Raw genomic sequence first — 21942 nt, 5'->3', positions numbered from 1 at the left:
TAATTGTTTTATCCTTGGCCAAAACTGTCAATTTCTTTTCTTATACTTGGGCTAATCCAGGCTTTTACATTCCTTGTAGGAATATTAATCAGAACACACAGACAGAACTGACATTTGAAGACCTTAAGTGCCTTGAAAAATAGATTGGAAATATCAGATTTATCATCATCTTTCCTCAACAAGTATCCTGCAAAGAACTTCCCCTTGTTTCTGCATAATGATTGCACAAAACTATAGCAGTTCTACAGTAAAATAAGTTGATTCTATTTTATTTTTTGTAGGTTCTTATACGGCCCGTAGTGCCGTACTATCTGAACTCCTTCCTGCAGTACATTAAGAGATGTGACTAACATCTGTAATGTGTGGTTAATTCTCTCTCTCTCATCTTCTCCCAAGGGGAAGAAGAATGCGTGCAGTATAGTGTTTTGATTTGGTAGGATTTTGTCTCTGTTTTAATGTACATGCTGCCATATATTTATATTAGAGAAGGCAAGGTTGTAGCACACCTTGCACGTGGAGAGGAAGTTGTTTGGGTTTGTAATGGCCCTTAGTTTCTGTGGGAGTTCATTCCACAATCTCAAACTAGCCCATGAAATGGCTCTGTCTCATGCACAGATAAGCTTTATCATTGTGGTAGAAAGTTCCATTGTGACTGAGGAGTGGAATTGTCAATCACGATCTTCATCCCAGAGCTTTACGCAACATTTTACATATTCTGGGCCTGGTCCATGGAGTGCCTTGAAGATAATGACCAAGACTTTGAACTTGACTCAATATTCTATGGAAAGCCGGTGTCAATAGTGGAGGACAGTTCTGATGCACTACTGCATTCTTTATTAGTTGGAATTTCTACTGGGTTGATGGCTTCGTGACCAGATATATAACACTTCTGTAGTCCATCTGAGAGGAAACAAAGACATTTATAACTGAGGCCAGGTCCAGCAGAATGAGATGGAATCTCCTAGCCAACTGGAGATGGTAAAAAGCATTACTTGCAATGCTGCTGTATGAGAGCTTAGTATCAGTGAGGAATTCAGGAGTGTTCCTAAATTACAGACCAAATTGACCAATTTTGGGTCTTCACCTTCAACCAGAGGAGACTGCACTGTGACTGCAAACACATCAAAGTTCTTTCCTCTCTCTTCCCCGGCATAACCTCTGTCTTGCTTAAATTCAGCTTCAGTCTGTGAGCTGATCTCATCCAGTCACTTGGCCATCTTGGTGCTAGTGGTATAGTCATATGTGGTGAGGGAGAGGTCATCTGCATATTGTTGGCACTTAAGTCCATGCCATGTAACCAGATCAACTAGTGGTTGAATATATATGTTGAATAGGGCTGGAAAGAATCGATCTTTGAGGGACTCTGCTAGAGAGATGTCTAGTGGTGGAGGTACAGTTTTCCATCACTTATTCTTTGGGTGTGACCCTCCAGGAAGGTCTTAAGCCATTTTAACACATTCTCTCAGCCACTGCTCTAAAGGGGTACATTAGTATCCCATGTTTGACAATGTCAAATACTGTAGGTAGGTCCAAGAGGATAAAAACAAATTTGTACACACTATCCATTGACAGCAGGAGATCATCCATCAGTGCCACTAAAGCTTTTTCAATTTCATGTCCTAGCCTTAATCCAGATTGTGCTGGGTCTATTAGCTTCAATATTCACTTGAATTATATGAGTTTATAGTTGGCCTTTGGCTAGAATCTCTGAAAGGTTTTTGAGCAATAGAATGATAGATGTATTTGCTTTACTGAAGTCTGCGTTTTTCCAGGTCAGTTATTTTATAAACTTCCTTTGTCTCTTAGAGTTATGGATAAAGCCTAGGTTGAATGTTTTTACAGTTACCTGAATTTACAGAAATCTAAATTTCTGGCCTATTTATTTTAGGTTTTGTATGTTTTGAACTGTACCCCCCTGTGAATGTTTGGGAGGAAATTTGGGGCAATATTTTTAGCATAAAAGTAAGGAGGTCCTTTTAAATGTAATGTTTATTAGCTATTATTTGAAGTTCACTAGTGCCTAAGTGTCCCAATCAAGAATAAAAGCCTTGTGATAGGCAATATACAAACAATTCTAGTCCCCGCCCCAAAGAGCTTACAAATCATTTAAATGACCGCACTACACCTGAATTTCAGGGGTGATGTTGTCCAGGCTTGCTGGAGGAAGGCAGTAGTGTTTTATGGGAGGAGATCAGAAACTGCTGCAAAAAGGTGGGTGGGGTTCAGCTTGGTGATGCTGACTCATCCCTTGGGAATGTAAGGGTGGAAGGTTTAAAAAGGTGCAAGCCCTGGCGTTAGAAGTCCTTTCTCCAGGTAACAAAAGGCAGCCAAGCTAATTGCTGGCACCTCCTCGTGGTGGATGTCCAGTACAGGTACTCCATAGGGAAGGCATCCAGTGACCAGATAAATGGCCTGGTAAAGGACTTAAAAAGGAGGTGTGGGTTAATGGAATGGAATTGGGGTAGGGTAGGGTTGGGGCTCCTATGATTGGTATGGCAGGGAGCCAACCACCCTTTCTATTAGCCCACCTTAACCCTCCAACAAGGGTGGGTGGATGGTAAGGTCCAAGCCATGGGATGGCTGGGGACCTGGATGGAAAATGAAGGGTGGCTGATGGAAACTCCGGGTAGTTATTTGAATGAACATGGAGTTGCCTGAAATGTACACTTTTATCTGCCGGGTAGTCCCAGACATCTAATAATCAAGTTGTGGCCTGATTAAATCCATATCAAGTGTCTCCTGTCCTCCTTTTGGTATAGCCAGACAATGAGAAACACTATACTTATCACATGGTAATTAATCTTTTTTTACAAAACCATTGCCCTTATGTTAATTATGAACAGATTATGATAGATGTCATTAAATCAAGAAAACCATAAGAATAGTGGCTGTTGCTTTCTAACATGATGTCTTTGTATAACATTGTGAATAAGCAAATAAGTAACAGAAATAAGTAAAAGTTTATGCCATACCATTTAGCACTTGCTATTCTTTAATAGTCATGCAGTGATTTTATGGACTCCTAGGAAATACTTAATCCTTGTTTACTAAAACATCAACCTGAATGAACTGGACATGTGTATGGGTTTTCATGTACATTAGTCTAATCCTGAATTTTCTATGATTCTTTGGTTGCAAAATTGCTTTTTCACTACTAAATACCTAGCCTACTACAAAGATAGAAATTAAAAGGAGAGGAAACAAAAGGTTGTCCTTATTGTTGATTTCAATTTAATTCCTGAAATCAACTAAGACAAAATCTAATTAAACCACATAAACACAAGAACCATAATAATAATTAAAAAACTAACCCCAAGCCAAACAAATGAAAATAACCTTCCTACTTTCAGATAACATTTAAGATGATTCCCCCCCCCAGCTTAAACCCACTTTGAGAAATAAATTCATTGCAAAGGCAGAAACACGAAGATATTATCAGTCCTGTTTCCTTAATCTGAAGGAAGATGTAGATTCATCATGTTACAGTAGCATTGTTTTTGTTGTCTTTTTGATGGTGGTATTTGGCAAAGAAATATGCTGAAATCAAAGCAGAAATCTCTCGTGAAAGTGTTTGGGGACAAAAGACTAATGATGAGTTTGATTTCTTTTGGAATTAGAAATTCTTTAAGCTTCCCCACCTGATTCCTTTCCTCTCTATTTGCTTTCGGATCTATTTCTTGTGTCTTGCCCTTCTTGTGTCATCTTGTACCAGTACACATGTAAGACATGTTTGGTTTAATAACTCTAAATAAATATTTCTTAATGCATTTAGAGGCAGAGATGGAGTGAGGAAACTATCTGTGAAGTTGATGGAGGCCCTCAAATAACAGATACTTCTTGGGTTGGGGATAAATTTCTGAAGGTTTGGTACCAATTTTTTTGTCCTGCTGCACTGTCATTTAGCTTTTCTCTCTACCCCGAAGTAATATGTGTGCCATTTTGTGGAGGAGAGAGGCAGTGAAGCAAATCAGTCGTGGTGCCACAAGTAGAATTCTCCATGGTGTTATAACTTCAGGCCCTGATACTCTGAAAGGATCCAGGTGGGTGTGTGCTTGCACTTCCAGGCAGTCCCAGTAACATCAGTGGAACTCCTGGTGGGCATAATGGCCTTCCCCATATGGATTCCTTTGCAGGATCAAGGCCTTAATAGTGGCGTGAACAGCTTAGCTTATTTTTCTCCATGAAACTATTAGAGATTTGGAAATTCTACAGCCAGAAAGGACCACTGTGATCATCTAGTCTGACTCTTGTATAATACAGACTGCAGGACTTCCTAGAAATAATTCCATTTGAACTAGAGCATATCTTTTGTCACTGAGAGCAGCAAATGTGGGAAATGGAGAGAAATTAAGGGATTGTAAAGGAGGTATAACAAAGAAGGTATGTCTACTTATTGTTTTTCAAAAAGAAAAGGAGTACTTGTGGCACCTTAGAGACTAACAAATTTATTTGAGCATAAGTTTTCCACTGAATGCATCCGATGAAGTGAGCTGTAGCTCATGAAAGCTTATGTTCAAATACATTTGTTAGTCTCTAAGGTGCCACAAGTACTCCTTTTCTTTTTGCGAATACAGACTAACATGGCTGCTACTCTGAAACCTGTTTTTCAAGGTTGTTCCTTCATGGTGTAGGAGCAGAGAAAACCAGTATGGAACCATAAAATTTTTTATGAAAGAAAAGCAATCCCAGGTGAAAGAGGGAAATATACTCATAGGAAAAATGTGATAATTAAAAAATAGAAAAACACAATCTAGGGGGGCAGTAACAAGGAAATAATTCAGTTTAAATGAAAAAGAGATGAAAAGATGGTGGAGCTGTAGAAGCATATACAGACTTGGGAAAAATTTTTACTTTCTAGGTGCAAAGAAAGTTTGTTTGCTTTTTTGCAGAATCACCAAATTGTGACTTTGGATTATCTTCTTTCTGTTTAAAGCCATGCGCTGGGCTAGGTTTGAAAGTGTTTTTTCTAATTGCACTATTTTGCACAGGTTGGATCCTTGTTAACCCCATGATGAATGTACAACAGCAGTGCAGGGCCCAGAGTAGGAAGAATGGTTCTAACATAGAAGGAAGCTGGACTGGAATTAGAAAACCTGGTTTCAGTTCCTGGCTTAACCAAAGACATGCTATAGGACTTTGGACAAGACATTTAATCTAGTTTGTGCCTCAGTTTCCCCATCTATACAATTTCCTACCTTGCACAGTTGTTGAGAAGATAAAATCCATTAATGTTTGTGAGGTACTTAGATAGTATCATGATTAAGACTATATAACTACCTAGAGAGTGATCCTGAGGCTCTTAGCCGTGAATCCCCATCACTTGTAGCTTCTTCAGGATGCAGCAGCAACATGCTAGCTTGGTGGCTAGAGTACGATCTTATTCTGTTCACCCTGTGTTCCTCATTGCCTGTAACCACTGTTTTCTTCTTGTCTTATTCTGCTAGAACTCCATTGTTGGTGTAAAACTGGAGTAGCATAGCAGGGAATCAGGCCAAGCTGGCATACTGAATAATTTGGTCATTTAGTTGCTAAATCTCTTAATATTTTGTTAATTGTAATTTGTTTATTACCTATTCCAATCCATTTCTTATCTTCTTTGAAAGAAAAAGGATAAATCTTCCCCCAAGGTTATTTTTAGTAGAATCCCTCTTGGCCCCATATTTTTTACCTCGACACACTCATACTCCTCCATTCTTTTCCCGTACCTGAACCCCACAGGTTTGTTTTGCTTGAATGTGAGGAGGGTGTTTTACTGTATTGTGTTTTAGACTATATGTGGTGTTGTTCCTGAGCACTTTGGCATGTGGAAAGCTATGTGAACAAAATAATTATTCATGATAGAAGGTTTGCCGCCTTAGTCACTGCAATCTCCAGACACAGCATAAGAATTTTTGGAAAATCATGTGACTGCCTTTCCCCAGCTCTGTTCTTTCATAAGCTGAGCTCTGGGGGACCCAGAATACTTACTAAGTCAAAACAATTAACCTCAGCATTAATTACCTTCTGATCTAGTTCTCTCAAAGTCAGAGCAGTAAAATATCAGTACAGCAATGAGTAGCAGGATCAAAACGTAAGAATGATCTTGTGCTAGAGGGAGCACAGGAAAAATACATGCTTAGAACAATGGATTCCTAACATAGTAACATTGGACACAACAGATGAGTTGCGATACTATACTTGGAAAAAGCCCTCTTTTAGAAGGCTGCCCCTTTTGCTAAAAATATCATTTAGAGAAGAGAATGCTGAAAGTATTGTAATTTTCCCCAGCAATGCTCCAGGCCAGATTTATTGGCAAAGGACACCAGTTATGATTGGTAGAGTCAGCTACAAAACTTTTATCAAGTTCAAGCGGGTCTTCCCAACCTAAAGCTTTGGATAATGAATTGGACTGTTTGGATACCTGAATACTTTATTTATATGAAATGGAGTGATTAGAAATGGAATGGGAGAAAGTCAGCTTGAAGGTCAATTGAAAGAATTGCAGAGGAACAAGATCTAGTGTGTACTTCCCCCTCAAAGATACACACATTTTAAAAATACAGCACAAATACTTTGGTATCTCTTGGGGGAGAGATACAAATTGGTATACCACTGACTATTGAAGCTGTACTGGTTTACACAAGCTGATGATCTGGTCCCGGGGTTTTAAAGAGACAGGACATTTGCAGTTCACTATTTATAAACTGCACTTCCTTGGTACTGAAATTCCACCTTAGTAGAGACACTATGAACAACATCTGTTCCTATCAGCCTACACCTTATTTCAGTTTTTTTTTTAAATCACTAGTTTTATGTATGTGTAAAAAAGAGATGTAAATATAAGAGATTAATTTGCCAATCTCATGTATACACAGAAGAAATGCATCCATTTTATTAGTACCCTCAATCAATAGTTCAACATATTGTTGCAGAAATGTGCTTCATTTCCTCTTTGTCTTCATTTTATCTTGATGGCACCTCTCTGTTTATAAAACCAATAATCAGAAAGTTTCTCTGAATACAGGTCATGGGTGTAATTTTGACTACATAGTGTTATGTTTCCATCCCATTCTCTTTGTTTGCTGGGAATCTGAGGATGATGTGAGGCTTATCTATGAAAGCATTAAGCTATTTATAGGCTGTGAGTTATTGTTGAGATGGCTTCCTTTCAGGTATATGCAAGAGAATTTATTTTTCTTTTCTAAACTAGCAGATCTAAAGTCTTCAACCTAGACTAACTGAATGGCAAATCAAAGGAAGAGTAAGAAGCAAAGGACAAATATAAACTGGCATTAATTTTTTTTTGAATTACAGGTAATGGGACATTGATCGGAGCATCTGCAAATGTTGTTTGTGCAGGAATTGCAGAACAGCATGGCTATGGCTTCTCTTTCATGGAATTTTTCAGGTACATTTTTAGACTTGTTACTTTAAATTTCTGTTTAATTTTCCCTTCAATAAATGTATCCGGAAGCCTGATATAAAATATATTAAGTAATAGGCTCAGTTAACATTTGAAGATGTTAGAAGAGAGTTGATAAGCAGTACGTGGACCTACTGCAGTAAAACAACTTATGTCTTTATTGCTGGGATTAGCCAAGCATCACAAACATGGGCCTGCAGAGTTGTCAGATCTATACAATTCAGGTGGAAGTGGAGCTCCTCAGGGAATAGAGAATCTGAAGATAAGATTTCAGAAAGTGCACCTGACTTCAGTTGACAAGACTTTGGCTTGTTAATTCTAACAGGAAGCTTGGTACCTGGGCACAGTCTAGAAGATTTGGCATAAAGCCAGTGTAACTCCATTGAATTCAGTGAAGTTACACTAATGTAGAACTGGTGTAATGAAGCATCAGTCCCACTGCATTCACTTCTAAGCATTTCATTATGAGAAACACAAATAACTGAGAAGTTAGACCAGTGGTTCTCAAATTGTGGTCAGTGGACCATTTGCTGGTCACATGATAGAGGTTTCTTTTATTCATTTCCAGCTTCTGTGTTACATTAACAAAGGTAAGATACATAGAGGGTCAGACCTTAAGCTGGTGTCAGTCTGGGTTGGTGTAGCTACGCTGAAGTCATTGGAGCAACACTGATTTACATCAGCAGAGGATGTTTGGCTCAAATACTTTTAATTTACTTTCCAGGTAACCAATTGCTGTAGCTACCTTAAGAATGTTATGCCATCTTGAATGAGGGAGGGAGGTAATGGTGAGTGGAAGAAGGAGGTCATTGAGACAATCTGTATTAAAATCTAGTTCAGAGAATGAAAAAGTTTGAGTTAAAGAATTTAATGACAAGTTAGATGTTGTCTAAGGGAAGTTAAGGAAAAAATGTATTAGTCCACTTTTTTTTTGGTGAAGGTCAACTGGACCTAGTGGCCATAGAGTATCTCTGAAGATAAAATCTGGGAAGGGGGAATAAAATAGATCTACTTTCTTATTTCAATTACAGTGAATAGTACACAGACTGGGAGTTGAATGTTTTTTTACTTTGATGATACAGGAAGTAGAAAGACATATTAGAAATGGAGCAAGATGAAGGAGGACAATGGAGGCAATGGTTGAATCAAAGACTTGGCATTTCCTAGTGGACCACCCCTAATATTTTGTCTGAAACCCTCTACTAATATTGAAATGAATTTTTCAGTAGTTTGTTAAACATATTTTAGAATGATTGTTTCTATTGTTATTTGTATATTATAATGAACATCCCTCGTATCACTGGGCCATAGTTTGATACCGTTGCTCATACTGAGTAGCAATTTGCTCCATAAACTGGGTCCCACTCAAGTGAGTAGGATTACTTGTGGAGCAAGGTTCTCTTCAGGCTAAACAAGAGTATCATAATCTGGCTGTTGTGACAAAAAATATAAGGAGTTACTGTAAAAGAAGTATTTCACAATTTGAGCTACTCTATACTTAATTTAAGGTGGTCAGAAGGCGTTCAAGGGACTAAAACTGGCACTTATTGCATTTTGCCATTTAATATGTTTTCAAGTTCCTCCAGTCTTTAAGGTGATGATGGGAAGGGATTGATGGGAATTGGGAGATGAAGGACTAAAAATCAAGCCCACTTAAAGATTAAATTACATTTGATTTAGCCAGAATACCATACTGGGTTTATTTTTTACCACTTAAATTGCATATTTGGAGCAGAGAATACAGGAAACTTCTTCCCATAATTTCTGTCCTTTTTTTCTTTTTTGTTTTTTTCCTCTATCTCCCCATCCCTGCTGCTTTCCCTTGTGCTGGTTCTGTGAAAGCTACCAAGCCTGCATGTGGCAGAATCCAGAGCTGAGACATTGGTAATGCTGATGAGAGAGCTGTAAATTTCTGACAAATCCACAAATATGCTGCTGTTAGGAGAATTTGACCCAAACTATCCCTTTAGGCCGTAACATCCACATTTTCTGATCATGAGTTTCAGAAGGACATAATGCAAATCAGATCTATGTCACAAATTTTAAGTTTCAGGACCTTTTTAGACTATTTACGGTCTTATGCAGGGAGGGTGATACACAGTGATTGCTAGTATACTTTTAAGAAATTATAAACTGGTACTTGTACAAAATAGGGTGATGTAGAAATGATGGGCTTATTTTGGATTGCTCTGTGCACATTTGCAGACATTCAGATTGTCCTTTTAGGATTTAGCTTTTCCATCAAGAACTTTGACTTTTTGGGAAAAAATGAGAAACAGAAAAATTTCCCCAGTTGGATTTCATCCTCGTGGTGACCACATTCCCCCTTCTTGCTGTGCCATCATGGCACTTCATGAGAGTCCATCCACAGGAGGTGGAGTCCAGCTGGAGATACTGGTCCATAGAGCAAAATGGGGGCATGGAGCTCCTGAACTCCAATCTCCATGAGGCACCTTTTCCAAGTGACAATTTTGTAGCTGAAAACTGAAAAGTTTTCAGGTGTTCCGTTTTTCAACAAAAAGTCAAAATTTTCCATGGAAAGCTTACATTTGTCGTGGGAAATTTAATTTACCCAAACACTAAATTTTCCATTGAAAAACAGTTTTGATGCAAAATTTTTGACCAGCCCTACTAATTATAACATTTCAAACTCAATGAGAAACCCTCAAGGCGCGGCAGAATCACTCTTCCCCTGAGTGGTAGGATACAGGTATTGTCAGGATGCACCCAGAACCTAGCTGCTGCCGCTGCTGTGTCTCAGAGCTTGTCTAGATGAATAGTTATTGCACTGCAAGCCGGGGTATAAATCTACCTTGCAGAGCATGCTGTGCACTAATTGTCTGTGTGGACCCTGCTGCCATACACTAAAAGTTCCATAGTGTGCTTTGATTTACCTGGCTTTGAACTGGTGTAACTGAGAGTGGAATTTGGCTAGTAGTATTTTATTGGAACTGTATTTATGAAAGGAACGGCAAGACTGTTACTGATGAGGAATTAATTCACAGCTAAGAATCTGGCTTCTGCTCTCTACTTTTTGTATTTCTGTAGGATCATAGCCTCTGATCATCCCCCTTCCCAATGTTTAAGTGCAGGTTAGTGGCACTAAGGAGGAATGAATGAATACCTACATGTGCTATTCAGAAGGACGCTTGTCAGATAGAAGTAAAATAAATACTTTCAGAAGCTATTAACCATGAATCTTGTTTGGTGGTTCAAGTTTGTGGGCCAGATCATCAGCTAGTATAAATTGCCATAGCTTCATTGACTTCAATTGGAACTAGGTTGATTTACACCATCTATTGATCTGATGCTGAAGATTGATTTTTCTGTATGATACACTTCACATCTGTAAGACTCAATGTTAGACTATTCCAGATACCTTTCATACCATTAGAGATATAGTTCATTTTCCTGCAAATACAGAACTGGGCACTATGATATATTTTCTAGTGTTTTATCCAGTCTAAATTTATAGTCCCAAGTGAACAAACTTCACCAATTCCTTAAAAGACATTTTAGAGGGCTGGTAGGAAGCTTTTCCTGATAATTCTTCATTATTTTCCATTACTCCTAGTTACATCAGTATTTCAGAGTGGTCCCATCTGACCTTAAAAATCTAGGAATACAGTACTAAATAATTCTACTTCTCCATGGAGCTAACACATTTCCTAGATGTGTAGACTGTTATTGTGGCCCGTTTAACAGGGTGGCAGGACTTTGCTGTTAAACATCCTTGTTAACAGGTTTCTAAAGTCTGCAGGTAAATACTGAATGATTCCTGCTGAGTCACTGTGGCTCATTAAATCCAGTTTGGATGTATGAGCATGGGAGAATCTCTCAAGACAGAAGGAACTAAGACAGAGGAAATTTTGAAGGAAAAGCTCGGATCAGCCAAGTTCAGGAAGGAAGTTTTGGCTGAGGCTTCAGTTGTATTATTATTTTTTAAGTTATTAATGAAGCTAATTAGCTGAGGGGGATTAATAGGGGGAATGAGTTTGGACACTGACTCAGCATGTTGTACTCTGCTGAAGATGGGAAGGGAACTCAGCCCAACTGCATTATACCCAACCACTACCCTTAGAAATTGTTTAGCCAAGCACTACTTATTTGCTTTTTAATGTTTCCTCCTGAGCAAATCTCTCTTGTTTCAGTTTGTTTCTCTTTGAACTTCCTTCAATTTGGTAGGATCATTTGGGTAATACGGAGCCCAGGAATTAATTCAATATTCCAGGTGCACTCTCACTACAGCCATGTGAAGAGAGAGTGCCTGTATTTTTCCTTTGTTCTTTGACCTGATATCTTTGCTTACAAATATTTAAATTACTCTAGCTTTTTCTGCAAGCCTTTACCATTTCAAACTCATGCCTAATTTCCTATACACTTTTAACCCTCAGTCTCTTTCAGTATGTATTTGCCCCAGATGTAATTGCTTGCATTTTTGCATAAACATGTCACCATAGGATGAAGACAGAAGAAAATATATTAAAGTTTTGTGCAAAGTATTATACGAGTGGTGTGTGGATGGCCACAAGGATAAACATTACAACAATAAATATACATACGGATGTGATGGAAAGCAGAAAGATCAGAATGCAGAGGGGTGTCCTCTGTACAAGGTGAATGGTAAAAATGTGAAAACCTAACGAGCCTAGTATTTCTGGAGCTAAGAGCAATTTTGTTTGGCCCTGTAGCAAAACACCACCATTGTCTGTGATGAAAGATGTAATCAAGAAATCACAGATGAGAGATCAAGCTGTTTTCATAGAAAAAGAAAGTGGCAAAATGTACTAATTTTATTTCAGTCAGATAGTTGGTGACTGGGAATTTGGTATGGTGGAGAATAAACTGGGTAGGAAGAATAAATAGAATTACTTTATACAATTAAGTAATTATATGGATAACAATGATTTGGCATTTGAAGAAGAGAGCCTGTAGGGAGGGACTGGTGTGAGCTCCTGGGGCCTAATTTAGAATTCATGGTAAAATTAAGTGGGTAAAAACATAGAAGTACTCACTATATTTTTGGCATGTTTTGTTATTCCTCTATTATTCCTATCCCTCATTATGGCATCTAGAATGATGAATTAATATTCTTTAGCTTCACTGGGAGTAACAATAATTTGAAAGTATTTGAAAAATATTAGTTTATAGTGATAGATTCAGAAACAAATTGTTTTATTAGTAGGATTTATCCCTAAGGGGTATACTTTATAACAAAAGTGGTTCCAGTAGGATATCCCATTTATCCTTGCTGGAGAGCAGTGACCCATACAGACTGTGATGCCTTCAGTGATGATTGTCACTCACATGTAGGAGGACAAATGTGATGTCTTAATGCTACTCCCTGTGCGTCCTATTTCCACAACACATTAAAATTGTTTGTGTAAAATATTGAGCTCTGCAAAGCCACATAAATCTCCTTACTTGATTATCTGTAAGAGAGCAGTAGTCCTATTCCTTCCAGTTCATTTAGTCTACATTCTCAGACTCTTTTATTACTAGTACTTCATAAAAGTGCTGTCTTCCAAAATAGCTCCTTGCTCCTCAAACTCAGTCTGTCATGCCACACCACTGCTGTTCTAGTACTGGGTCTGTGAAGAGTGCAGACTACCCAGTTGTACTGGTTTTGGTGATGGAGACATTCACTGAGGAATCTTACAGTGAAACTAGGGTTACCAACTTTCTAGTCACACAAAAGCGAACACCTTATCCCTGCACCTTCCTTGAAGCCCTGCCCCCTGCTTACTATATTCCCCCTCCCTCGGCGGCTCGGTCTCTCCCACCCTCACTCACTTTCACGGGCTGTGGCAGGGGATTTGGGTGTGGGAGAGGTGAGGGCTCTAACTGGGGGTGTGGGCTCCAGGGTGGGGCCAAAAATGAGGTGTTCAGGGTATGGGAGGGGGCTCTGGGCTGGGGCAGGGAGTTGGAGTGCGGGAGGGGGTGAGGGCTCAAGCTGGGGGTGTGGACTCTGGGGTGGGGCTGGAGGATGAGGGGGTTGGTGTGCAGGAGGGGTCTCCAGGTTTTGTGGGGGGCTCAGGGCAAGGGCAGGGAATGGGGTTTGCGGTTGGGGCGTGGGCTTACCTCAGTGGCTCCCAGTCAGCGGCGCAGCAGAACTAAGGCAGGCTGCCTGCCTGTCCTGACACCATGCTGCATGTGCCCTGGAAGCTGCCAGCGGGTCTGGGTCCTAGACGGGGGGGCCAGGAGTTCCTGGCCTATGGGAGTGCAGAGCCCCGTGGCCCTGCCGTCTAGGAGCCAGACCTGCTAGCCGCTTCCATGGTGCAGTGCAGTGCCCCAGGACTGGTAGGGACGAGACTGCCTTAGCGCTGCAGCACAGCCAACCAGACTTTTAACGGTCCCTTTTCAACCCGGTGTTCCAATCGAAAACCAGACACCTGATCACCCTAAGTGAAACAATCATTTAACTTGTGGTTTTTGATAGTTTTGTGCAGCTACGCAGCTCCAGAAGGAAAAATCTAGAACTGTACATGGCAGGTTTGCCATGCTTCCAGGATTGTCCTGGAGTCTCCAGGAATTAAAGATTAATCTTTAATTAAAGATGATGTCATGTGACGAAACCTCCAGGAACATGTCCAACAAAAATTGGTAATCCTAGTCTCAGGATGCTTCAGAGTGTGGGGGATTAGCCCGTACATAACACAATTATGGGAGCTGCTGCTAGCAGAAAGGAATTTGGCATTTTCCACTATTAGCATGCTTAAGGAATTCAATTATTCAGCCAACTTCATTTGGATTTTCCAATCGCATTCACTTTTAGGATGAGACCAAGCACACAGACTTTCAGCTCACTGAGATGAGAAGGTAGTTCACCCTTTGTGCTTCTTCAAGTATTATGTTCTCTGCTGAGATTGCTGGGAAGGGTGTCAGTTGTTACTGGTGACTATCTGAAAAACAAATGAGAGATTTTCAAAAGCACTCAACAGTTGCCTAATTCTGTTGCCGTTGATGTCAGTGGCAGTTTTACCATTGATCTCAGTGGCAGCATCACTTTTGAAAATCCCACCCTAAATGTCCTCCCCACCAAAAACAATGAAAATACTTGCAATAGAGAGTGGTTTATTTTCATTTCAGTGTGCTTCTTTGGTTTCATTTTTGTAACGTGTAGCAAGAACAAAGAGGAAAATGCAAATTAATGACATTTGTTGCTTTGTTTTTAAGCAAAAAAGTGCAGAACAATTTAGTATTTTTGAGCATTTCAGTCGGAAGAATTTTTCCTTTTCCAACTTGAAATAGGATTTGTCTACATTAGGTGTAATTTTTCATGGAGTTTAGCATGTGTAAAGGTTTTCTTGTCTTCTAATTATGACCAATACTTTTGAAAAACATAGTTGGGTTTGTGGAAATTGAAAGTAATTGCTTTTTTTTTTTTAAATTGTCAAGTGTCCTTGATTGGATTAGCAAATTCATTTGCCAGTTAAATTATGTGAAAATGAAAGAGTGAGCTTTGGGTCATACTCTGCTTTAAAAGAATAAATAGGATTAATTGCTGTGAGTCAGTTGTTAAAAATAGTTTTTGTTTTACCTTTCATGCTGTATATAATTCATGTATCTTAGTACATGAACAATTACATTTAAAAGCACATTACAAAATAAGTCAAAATTGGGATAAAATCCACACAAAGCCGCAGATCCTGCAACCGTTTACAAACATGCTTAATTTGATTACTATGAGTAGTCCCAGGGTATGTCTACACTAAAAATGTATCAGCTGAAGCCGTGCTGCTGTCGTGATTCAGAGTAGACGCTTAACTACAGTGACTGAAGGAGTTCTTCCATTACTGTAGTAAATCCAGCTCCCCAAGAAGCAGTAGCTTGGCTGATGGATGAATTCTTCTGTTGTCCTAGTGCTGTCTACACCAGGACTTAGTTTGGCTTAACTTCTTCTCTCATGAGTGTGATTTTTTTACACCCCTGTGTGATGTACCTGGATTGACCCAACTTTCTAGTGTAGGCCAGCCATAAGTGAAGTCAATAGATAGTGGTAGTAAAGCTAAGAATGTGCATGAGAATTTGCAGGATTGCGGCCTAAATACTTCCCAGTGCACTTCTGCACAAGTACATTGGTATGCCCGTATATAGTGAAATGGAGGATTAAGGCATAAAACAGTAGATTATGTATTTGGGTGAACAGCAGGGAAAAACTGACTATAAATATTTGTGCAAATTTAAAATTATTCTTTATTTGATCATATTTATGACTGTCTTGTGGTCATCCCCTCTACACATTTAAACTTCTATGTGTCTGAATATTTGCCCAAAAAATCACCAGAAGTACTTTTCAAGGTACATATTTGCTTGTAAAATATTTAATTCACATTTTGCACTATTTTACTTAATTAGGTAAATTTATCTAAAGATAAGAAAACCAGAAATAATAATATCATGTGGCAGATGCAACTAATTAATGTAGTGTGGATTGCAGAGTGCTACCTACAGGTAAAAATATTTTCTGAAGAAATTCATAGATAATTCTGAATAATTAATAAAGCTGAGATGTTCTTGGTGATCATGTAGAAGTTTCTGAGGACTCTTTACATGATTTTAAAATGTGATTGTAAATAACATAATCTGTGTGTATCTGTGTATATATGGAATACATGGTGGAATTGCATAAAGGTTTTGTTGACGTGAGTTTGGGAGGTTTGGATTACTCATGAGTGGCAAAACTATGAATACAGGACTCTTATGCCAGTAAAACCTTTATATGCCACCACACCATCATGTACCCTTTATAATATGATACAGAAATCTATTTTAGGAATTTTTGTGGAGAATTAAAAAAAAGTTGGGACAATTTCTTGTATCCCTCTACATGTTAAGATGTTACCATTTACCATTAGTGTAAATGCACAGAGTGCAGAGAGAGAGAGAGAAAATAAAATGAATACATGCAAACCATCTCCCAGTAGGACCTCAAATGGCTTTTTCAGACACAAAAATTCCATCAATATACAGTCAGATATCTTGGCTGCCTCCAGAAGGACCAGAGTGGGTGCTAGACTCCACTGGGAACCCAGGAATCTCCCCTTTTCAATAGAATGGAGTTTTCATTTGTAGACTTGTAGGGCTGCAAAATAGTAGACATTAGGACCAAATTGTCTGCTTGTGTAAGTGAGCAGAAATCTCTTATACTAGCAAGGAATTTGCCCCCAAAAGTGACATTTTATATGCAGAAGAGATGTCCATGTCTCTGGGGACTGGATCTTGCCTGTCCTGGGTCTCAATCAGGTATATTTTTGGGGTATATTCTGCATTTGATAGTGTGGAGAAATGTATCTATGGAAGGTTGTTTTTTTGAAAAACAGTGGCTCTTTGGAGATACTCAAAGATTTGGAATGTGTGATTCAGTCTCTGGGAGACAAATTAGTGGAAAGGTCATAATTATGAGATAAATTGCACCAGTGAGTGATAAATTATTTATAACATCTTTCTAATTTATGGGATGGGTATTTATGTGTGTGTATATTTTCTGCTATCCATGAAATGCAGCCACTTCTATCTAAAATATGAAAAGTATTTAACAAAACAGTCACAACACTGAATAACAATAAGCCATAGAAGTTAAAAGTACATTGTTGTTAAAATAAAAAGGGTAGGCAGGATGCAATTCTTTCATTAGAATTTAGCATGAAAACCCGGGTTCACTCACTTTACTCTTTAAAAATATCAGGGGATCATTAGTAACCACAATTGTTCAGTACTTCCTTTTTATTGTTAGTAGGAATATAAGAGGATAAATACTTTAGTTTTAATTTATTTAATTTAATTTATTTTTAAACATGTTAGTTGTGTCAAACGTGGGTGGAAGTCATTCCAAGCATCAAGTATCAGAAAGACTAGCTTAGTTATAAATGTCTATGCTAAATGTAGAGATCATCTGGGTGACCACTGTTATTAAGGACTATGTTAAGAATCGGATTCAAAGCTTGTCATGAGATAAGTCATGACCAATTTAAAGTAATTTAATGACTTACAAAATCAATCAGTGAACAGCGAGGAGCTCTGTAAAGCAAAATAAGATTTTTGTCACGTTGACCATAACACATTCTCACTCATCCTTCCTAAATATTATCTTCCAGCGAACTCAATATCTAATAACATCTTGACATCATTTTGAACACTAATGATTTCCAGATAAACTTTTTGTCAGTGACAGGTACTGGTCACTATATTGTTGTTTGTGCCATCATGCTCTTATGCACATTGCCTGCTCTTCTATAGGTTTTCAAGGAATCTTGAACTATAATTTTCCTCATAAAGCAAAGTCACATAAAACATTTGGTCAAAGTTTCTTTAGCAATCTTATCATTAGCATAATACTTGAAAAGTAATGTATTTATCAGTGTATACATGCCAATAATTTCTAGTTTATTTTACATGTTGGAAAGGAAGTGGCAAAAGGAGAATTTTAGCTGAAGAATATCAAAGACAATTTAAAATCAGAGGAGAATTGGGGGTGAATATCTGGGGAGCTTTCTAGACCAGTAAGGGGCTACTTTCATGCAGTCTGGCATAGATACATTAGACCTCCATGTTCCCATGTATCCTGGAGGTGGGGAGTTCATCCTGAGAGATGCCAGGCAGTGTTATGTCTATAGGACCCCTCTCTTGGTTTTCTCTTAAGAGGGTAACTTTAAAAATTATCTGGGGTGAGGGTTCACAGGTGACATGCTGAAGGAAGCCACTGAGGGGATGAATAGAATCCCTGCATTCCTTTGCTGTCCCAGCCCTACCCCATTCCTGGCCAGTACTACTCACTTTTTGAGATGTACAGGCCTTCTGTAGCTCCCAACAGAGGTTATGATCAGTTTCTTGTGCTGTGGCCTTCTACCTTACACCATGGAGTTCTTGCCAGCAGGATCCACTGTCAGGATTATGCAGTAGAAGTAGATGCAGTCCCTGGGGTGAATCATGGCTTAGGTCTTTTAGAGTGTAAGGTATTGTCCAATGGAATGTGTAGACGTCCTCTTGATTGAGTTAAATTTAGGGAGGACAGGGCACTCAAGAAGGTAGGAAATAGGACATGATGACCTAATAAGTATTTTTCCATCTTCACATTATTTCAGTAGGAGACAGTGATAGTGGTATCCAGTGAGATTTTGAGTAGTGTGCGCAAGCACTACTCAAACTTTTACTCAAAAGTTTCTCATGCACCTAATTCCTAACTTTCTGTTCTTCAGCTATTACAGCATTGGCCCTCTCTTGTACTGTGGTTTCTCTGTGTTGAACTGTGAAATATCTTGAGAGTTTTGTTATATAGACAAATGTCGAAACACAACACTTACTGCACATGTGTACTACATCAAATACATCTCATAATGGGATAATTTCTGTGCTAGTTTACCACTTGTTGATATAAGTATTGCCATTGTTGTCCTTTTATCAGAGGAGCCTCAGAATCTATATAATAAGATTCCAGGATTGTCACTCTGTCTGTGTCACTCTGAAGCCTAGAATGTCTGTTGGGTCAGTGTGAAGCAATAGAAACAGCTACAAGCACAGCTGAGAACTCTTTTTGTTTGTAATATCACCAGGTGCAATCATCACTGGGATTTGTGGTTTGTTAATGTCCAATTTTTAAATTCTCAGTCATTGTGACTTTATGCCAAGAGGCCTAGAACATTGTGATGTCAGAGGTAACTCAACCAATCACCACCCATACTCTTCAGCTAATTTAATGCAACAATTTCACTGGTTGTAGAATGGACACTGCACAGATGGTAGATTTACTTGGCCCAGCTGTCACACTTGTGTGACATGGGCAGAACCATCCCTTGGGGAGGGTGAATCAGGGCGACCGCCCTGGGCCCTGTGCTTTGGGGGGGCCCTATGCTTCCATAAAATCGGGACTGTCCTGATATTTAGCCCTTTGTCCCGCATCCCGACTGATGTATAATCGGGACACCATTTGTCTTGATATTCAGGTGAGGAGGTGAACGGGAAGGCGAGCGGCAAGTAGGCAGGTGGTTGAGGAGGCGAGTGGCAGGTGAGTGGGTGGCCAGTGAGGAGGAGAGCGGCAGGCGGCAGGGGTGGGGTTGGGAGGGGTGTTGAGGAGGTGAGCGGCAGCTGGGTGGGCGGATGCTGAGGAGACTAGTGGGGAGGCTGATTTCTTCCGGGCCCCGCACCCTCCTGGGGACGGCCCTGGACATGGGTTTTCAGGTACTAATATAAATAATCTCACTTACATTCTCCAACCCTAAAGATGGGAGTAAAATCAACACCTCTGAAGGAGAAACCACTCTTTTCTCAGCTTTACTATGTACTGTAAATCCTGGTCTGATGCTGTTAATTTCATATAAATGAATGTTGCAGTACTGAAGGAAGATTATTTTTTATAGACTGAATGCTTTTGTGCAGGGTATCCAAACAGTTCTTAAACTATTGTTCTAAAATTATCCTCAGCACATAGTTTATACATATTTTTGTTTTATCTAAACCATCCAGAGAAAAAGAGAGAGAGAGATTTTCTTTAAGTACCTGCACAGTGATGGTATTAGGTGATTCTCCTGAGATGCTTTCTGTGCCAATGTGAAATCTCTAGTGTTAGTTTAGAAGTTAGTTCCCAGCTTTATAAAATATTGATGTCAGATTTTTGAGAAATGTTTTGAAATGAATAAAATAATCTTTCCATGGAGAGATTTTTGAAGGATCTCCCAAGACTAGGATTTGAATAGCAGGTGGGGGTGAACTGTGACAAAATAAAGCATTAGTAAAGCAGAATGGTTGCTCCACAAAATGGATGAAGGACTAGAAAATATTCTGCAGGGAACAGCTCTTCATTGGCAGAGGGATGGCATCTAATACAAGTCTTTTCCATCACCAATGTATCTGACTATGATGTTTCAGATTTAAGCCTTGACCAAATAGCTCATTTGTAACTGGTTGAGAAACAATATTCACCTTTCCAGTAATTACTTCAAGTCTGCAAAAGTCCAGTGGTTTCCTTCATTTTTACAATATGTATAAAGACTACACTGAGTGTCGCTGCCCCAGGATCAAGTAAAGCTATTTGGGAAAGTATTGCATATGAATTTGCATAATTTTATAGTGCAGTGCAATACCCTACAACTAGAGCACGGTTAGTTATCCATTGTTAGGGGATACATTGACTGAGAAAAGGAATATTTTATATTTGATTAAACTCCTGCTGCATGAAGGCAGGTGTTATCCTAGTCTCTGTGGTGATGTCTGCTTTAGAGTTGAGGTAAACATGCTTTTGTTAAATACTGAAAAGCATGAAGTAAAGGTCATATTTATCATTATGCTGATGTACTTGTCACACTTGTAGTTTCGAAATTAAAAAAAGAAAAAACCTAGTCTGTTAAATCAGAGATGCTATTTTTTACAGCTAAAAGAGGTCAGTACGTTATTTTTCCAGATAATCCATCAATGCCAGGGTGAGTGAGTTTCCAGAGTCCGTAATGTTAATGGTTCAGCGAGAACGTGTGTGTTTCTGTGCTGCCATTGTAGTCCAGCATTTTTTTCATTGTCTAACACCGAATGAAAGGCTTAATTGTTATCACATAAGCATTGGCTGGAATCTTCCACAGCCCTTGAATTATACAACTCACTGATTGTCAACACCCTTACTGTCTTTTCATTGCCTAGCTAGAATTGGAGAAACGTTTAGGGGAAAACTTGTGCCTTGTGTTGCACAGCTGTGGGCCTGGGGAGGAGAAATCACAGAATCCCTACTGCCTTTTCTCCCCTGAAGTGAACAGCATGGCTGAATCTCTCCCTAGTGCTGGCAATGGGAACCAGTTAGCACCACAAGCAACCCAGCACATCCCAGAGGAAATGGTCTGTGTTTTTCAAGGGTGTGTCCAGCTAGCCAGTGTGCCATGCTGTGGTCAGCAAGGTCAGGTATTACACAAACAGGGAAAATAGAAAATTGATGATAAGCAGGGACAATTTTTTATTACTTTAGATATGTACAAATTCTAAACAACCAAGCAAACAAAAGATGTGCCTAGTCATACACTAGATGCCAGTGGCATACCTTACTAATAGAATGTTAAAACATCATGAAACACACAATATGAAACCAAACAGAGTTAAAAAGATAGGAAATATACAGTGTAAGGGTACATTTTGCTCAGGTATTCAGATTAATTCTAGAATACCATGGCTGCACTTTCTTGCTTTTATTCAATCAGCCCAGACTCTGCCCTGTGATACCCATGTACAACTTCCAATCAGATCAGAGGGACTAGTGCACACAAATGAGGAAAAAATTTGGCTGCAATTTATTTTGCTAAAGATCCTGAGTTCTGTAATATGTGTAAAGTACAGAATTGGCTGGACGCTTCTTTGTTTCTACTTTTGTGCAGATGCCTCAGTCATCTCTTGTATATATCTCTCTCCTTACTACATGTTCCATTCTGTGCATCCGATGAAGTGGGCTGTAGCCCACGAAAGCTTACGCTCAAATAAATTTGTTAGTCTCTAAGGTGCCACAAGTCCTCCTCGTTCTTTTTTGCGGATCCAGATTAATACGGCTGCTGCTCTGAAACCTCTAGTTC

At 39.1% G+C, this 21942-nt stretch overlaps 1 protein-coding gene across 1 annotated transcript in view; it reads left to right on the top strand.

The window, feature by feature from the left end:
* The window catches only part of OCA2 (OCA2 melanosomal transmembrane protein), a 283495-nt gene that overhangs the window by 221429 nt on the left and 40124 nt on the right, over nt 1-21942 (top strand). Inside the window, exon 22 of the mRNA XM_073327707.2 lies at nt 7294-7387. Within this exon, the coding sequence (XP_073183808.2) occupies nt 7294-7387 (94 nt within the window). The remainder of the gene's footprint in view (nt 1-7293; nt 7388-21942) is intronic.

Source organism: Lepidochelys kempii, chromosome 1, assembly GCF_965140285.1.
Source record: "Lepidochelys kempii isolate rLepKem1 chromosome 1, rLepKem1.hap1, whole genome shotgun sequence".
NCBI classification, from domain to species: Eukaryota; Metazoa; Chordata; order Testudines; family Cheloniidae; genus Lepidochelys; species Lepidochelys kempii.
The sequence above is the reverse complement of the archived record's forward strand: the minus strand, read 5'-3'. Positions and strand labels throughout refer to the sequence as shown.